The 5203-nt window shown below is 35.9% G+C and overlaps 1 protein-coding gene across 1 annotated transcript; it reads left to right on the forward strand.

Moving 5' to 3' along the window:
• Nucleotides 1-3559: 3559 nt before the first annotated feature.
• Nucleotides 3560-4877, forward strand: LOC113773349 (probable calcium-binding protein CML36). The gene has a single exon (XM_027317975.1). The coding sequence runs from the start codon at nt 3763-3765 to the stop codon at nt 4477-4479; it is 717 nt and encodes a 238-aa protein (XP_027173776.1). The 5' UTR covers nt 3560-3762; the 3' UTR covers nt 4480-4877.
• The last annotated feature ends 326 nt before the right edge of the window (nt 4878-5203 follow it).

Genomic DNA, 5203 nt, shown 5'->3' on the forward strand with positions numbered 1-5203 from the left:
CGAAACAGTAATTAAAAGTAAAGAGAGCTATAAATGGAGCTTGAGGTAACCTTACCTAAATAGCGTATACGTTTTTAACTAAATTATATTAAATTCATTACAATCAACATCTATTTTTTTTTTTTTTGTAACAATGATGTAAAAACCTAGTATTGCTCATTTTAGAAAGTATAATTCGATAATATTCCAGAAGGGTTCGGTTAGGTGGTAAAAAAATAAGAGATTGTAAGTAGGACGTTTTGAATTCAAAACCTCCTATTTACAAAAAAAAAATGTTATTACCATTCAATTGGTATTTTTGCCTTGGCAAAATCTAGTTCATGAATAGGTCTCTAGTAACCGTGCCCCTTATCTTCTTCAACGTGGTAAAAAAAGAGAGATTGTAAGTAGGACGCTTTAAATTCAAAACCTCCTATTTACCAAAAAAAAAAATTACTATTACCATTCAATTGGTATTTTTGCCTCGGCAAAATCTTAGTTCATGAACAGGTCTCTAGTAACCGTGCCCCTTATCTTCTTCAACGAATTACTGGAAAATCGTCAAGTAGGTCAACAATCAACATAACAAATATTTAAAACAGAAATTTACATCAAACTTTCTAGATGCAACGCCCAAAAAAGTGGAAAAAAAGAAATAAGAAAGTAATAATTGATGAAATTGAGATCCTCCTATAAGATTAATTCTCTTTCGGTTATACGAAAATCAAGAGCATGTCTCACGAAATTTCACCTAGCATTTCTACGAAGTTTCCTTTCCATCTTTAGTCTCATGCAAATCAAGAAAGTTGATTTTGCGACTTTATCTGCTAGTATTCCGTGAAAAACTGATCCACAAAAGGTAATAAAGAAAATCCCTAATCAAACGAAAGTCAGTCATTGGAGTAATTTATTAGTAGAATAAAAAATTACTCATAAAATTGAAAGATTCGAGATTCTAAATGCTAATAATAAACAAAACGGCTATTCTAATTCCAGTTGCCCCCCAAAATATTTCTAATAACATAAATTAATTAAAAACAATTCTTCAAAAAAAATTTAGAAATTAATTAAAATATTTCTAATACTAACAGCTTTATTTCTAAAATATTCTCTAAGAAGAATAGAAAACCGTACCAATACAAGTACGCACGTCGCACAGTCAAAATGGAATATGTTACCAGACTGAACCAAATTTTCCTACTTTTTTTTTCAAGTCCAAACGCAACCACTTGGCTTTGGTCCAATAATCAGGGAACGTCCCTTTAAATCATTCTTACTTTTATTAGGGCTTTGCTAACCAGCGCTCTCGATCCACTCACCAAGAGGAGCTCATTTTTTTTTTTCCCTCGTTAAGATGGGTTCAGTTGTTAATTTTTTAGTAAAAATATATTGAATTTTTTTCTTAAACGAATATCCATTAGATACTCGTTAACACATTAAAAATTTATCTAACTTGTCATATATATATGCACAGACTAATAATTATTATCTTCCTTCATATTTATATATATTTTTTAATTAATCTTATATTTTTAAGAATATGACACGTAAAATAAATATATCACACTCGTTGAGATAGATAGGCTCAAATATATTTATTTGGACAAAAGTGTTATAGTGTAAGAGGTGTGATAAATATAAGGGAGAACTGCATCAATCGTCCCTCACATATTATAGATGTGAAAATTTAGTCCCTCAGAACAAAAATGATCAGATTTAGTGCCTAACAAATAAAAAATGATCATCTTTAATCCTTTTTCACTTTTCCGAACAAATTTTGGCCGGAACTCGTTGGGTCCACATGCAATGCCCAATTTTTAAAGGGTAAAAATGACAAATCACTGACCAATTATGCGAAGGACCAATTTTGCAAACCTTTAGTTAAACATTCATTAAAATAAAAAACATAAAAACTAACCCACCATTATTTGCAATTCATCTCAACCCAAAACAAACCCGAATTGCAAACTCCCAACTGATTGAAATTCATCTGAAGGAAATTGATGATTGAAGACTTGTAAGAGAAAGGCTAACCAAGCTAATGAATGAAGAAGACAACACCAGAATTCCAGATTACGATATGTATTTTTTAATCCTAAACCAAAGAATTTGCAGCAATGGTTGTAATTGAAGCAGCAGCATTTTTCATACTTTCTTCTTCCTCTTCCTTCCCGTCAACTTCCCCTAAATGCTCTTTACACTTCCTTAAACTTCCTATTTTCACCTGTGCCTTTTCTTTTTTCTTAAAACGTTCACTATTTCCCCTCCCTCCACTGCACTCACGATAAAACCAAGATTCCAAATATACTCAACCTCTACAGTTGAAGAAGTTGTTACAGTAGAAGAAAAAATAGAGCCAACCGAAGGAAAAATAGAGTCAATCCCACAAACCAATCAGAAAAGAAAGCTTTTTGTGCTAAATTTGCCATGGTCTTTTACCGTTGCTAATATCAAGAACCTCTTTGCTGAATGCGGCACTGTTACTGATGTTGAGGTACTTCCATGAGTTTGGTATTTCTATTAAAGAATTTACTTTGGATACTTTTGTTGAAGTTGAAGAAATGATTTGAGTTGGTTGTTCTTTTTTCTTTTGGGTCTGAATTTGTTATTGAAGTGACATTAAATCGTGGGTTTTGTTTGTCCTACATAATTTGTTAATGAAGTGATTTTTAAATGGTGGGTCTTGTTTATCTCGATGAATTTGTTAAAGGAGTCATTTTGAATCATGTTTTCTATTTTTTTTTCTTGGATGAATTTGTTGAAGAAGTGATTTTGAGGGGTGGTTTTTGTTTTTCTTGGATGTGGCAAATTATAAAGCAAAAAGATGATAAAAACAAGGGCTTTGCATTTGTGATAATGGCTTCTGGGAAGAAGCTCAGGCGGCCATTAAGAAATGAAAGCGGTGGATAAATTTGAACGGCAAGGACTTTATACTAGTGCTAGTATCAGTACATGCTTTTTTATCAGAGATTGATTTTAGTAAATTACTTATTTACTTGAGCACAATGGTGAGATTTATTAAGGCCAATGCTATACTGTTTGAATTGCTTGGTATTAAGATTTTGGGTTGAGATGAATTGCAAATAATGGTGGGTTAATTTTTATGTTTTTTTTAATGAATGTTTAACTAAAGTTTTGCAAAGTTGGTCCTTCGCATAATTGGTCAACGGTGATTTGTCAAATTTACCCTTTAAAAATTGGGCATTGCAAGTGGACCCAATGAATTCCGGCCAAAATTTGTTCGGAAAAGTGAAAAAGGATTAAAGGTAATCATTTTTTATTTGTTAGGCACTAAATCTGATCATTTTTGTTTTGAGGGACTAAATTTTCACATCTGTAATATGTGAGGGACGATTGGTGCAGTTCTCCCTAAATATAATATGGTGTGTATTGATTGATAAGTTAGGTGAAATTTAAATGTCTTTAGAAAATCTTTTCCAATATCCAAACCAACCAAAAGCAACCCAAATATTAAAGTCTAAACTCTAAGTCCCTAACCAACGTATTTAAAACCGAATCCAACCCAATTAAACTCCTCTACTATTCATCAACCTCCTCTCTCTCTCTCTCTCTCTCTCTCTCTCTCTCTTGAAATTCCCACTCTCTCTCTACGAAACTTCCTCGAAGCTCACTCATGGCTCTTCCCAAATTCCCATTTAACCTCCCCCGCTTCCTTTCTCTTTCCCCGCACACTCGCCTTCTTTCTTCTCAGCATTTCCCTTGCCCTTTCCGCAACAACAAGGAAGAAATCAATTCTTCTGCTGCTTTACCGTTCCAGCCACCATGAAACTGGCCAAGATCGTCCCGCGAAAGCTGCTGAACAAGTACAAAAGATCCCAGTCTCGATCCGTTTCGAGATCCGATGACCTGCTGAACTCCTTCAGTTCATCCGGCACCTCGTCGTCTTCCGATTCCTCCTCCTCCACTTCCTCTTTATCCAACTCGAAATCCGTCAAGAAAAAGCTCAGGACCAGCAAAGGCTCCCCCCCAACGCCGACGAGCGTACTCCCGCCGACGCTGTCGAGCGAAATCACCGCCGACGAGTGGTCGGAGATTTCGGGCGGCGTTTACGAAGACGTGAAGGAGGCGTTCAAGATGATTGACAAGGACGGGGACGGGAAAATCACTCGGGAGGAGCTCGAGGCCCTGTTGAGCCGGGTGGGAGCCGAGCCGCCCAGCGCGGAGGAGCTGAACATGTTGTTGAGTGCAGTCGATAGGGATGGAAATGGGTGTATTAGTTTGGAGGAGTTTGAAGCGATCGGCTCGGCTTTTGGGCCGCCGTCTTGCGACTCCGAGATGAGGGACGCCTTTGACTTCTTCGACACCGACCACGACGGGAGGATTACCGCCGAGGAGTTGTACAACGTTTTTAGAGTGATTGGGGACGGGCAGTGCACGTTAGATGAGTGCCAGCGCATGATAAGCGGAGTAGATAAAAATGGGGTTGGGTTCGTCTGCTTCGAGGACTTTTCCCGAATGATGATGCAGCTCCATAGATGACTGGTTAATTTGTTTCTTTTTTTTTTATGGAAAAGAATAAATAATCAATCGTGATCTTAATTCTGGTCCTGGTTTTCGGGGAAGGAAGAAAATGTCCAAAGTCTGCTGTAATTCGATCATCTTTCTCTCTCCTTTTACTAATTTTCTTCGAATTTTCCGTGTATTAATCGGGATAAATAGGTGGGTGTATCTCTTTTTTTTTTTTTTAATGTTTTTGTTAATTCAATCAAGGGGTTGGGATTACTGATTAGGGATTTAGATCCGAGGAGGGCCAGAAAACCATTGAGCAATTGGACGGCTGGGATTGATCTCTCTTTCTCGAAGTAGTTGTTTCAACTTTCATGTTGCGGTATATAAAAAGAAAATTGAGCAAATGAAAAAGGTTTAATCTTCCAATATCTATTGTGTGGACTCCATCATATGCTTCAGATAGCAGATGTTATTCTGTTTATTTTTTTCTTAATATTTATATTTATTATTATTTTTACCTTCTCGTCCCTCTCCACGTTTCTAGAATCTAACACTGAGAAAACTTTAAGGATTTCCTGATTTTTTTATCGGTTTAGTTTAATTTAAAAGTATTCATAATATTTATATAATCTATTCTAATTTAATTTTAAAAAACGGGAGTCGACGAACTAGAATAATTTAAAAGGGCGGGAGTCGACGGAAAAATAGAAATTTTTCATCGGAGGAAACTATAGTTAGGTGTCATGTTGAGGAC

The sequence above is a fragment of the Coffea eugenioides genome, chromosome 6, assembly GCF_003713205.1.
Source record: "Coffea eugenioides isolate CCC68of chromosome 6, Ceug_1.0, whole genome shotgun sequence".
Taxonomy (NCBI): domain Eukaryota; kingdom Viridiplantae; phylum Streptophyta; class Magnoliopsida; order Gentianales; family Rubiaceae; genus Coffea; species Coffea eugenioides.

Bases quoted from the DNA above. Each gene is read 5' to 3' on its own strand.
- LOC113773349 (XM_027317975.1), top strand. From the start codon at position 3,763: ATGAAACTGGCCAAGATCGTCCCGCGAAAGCTGCTGAACAAGTACAAA.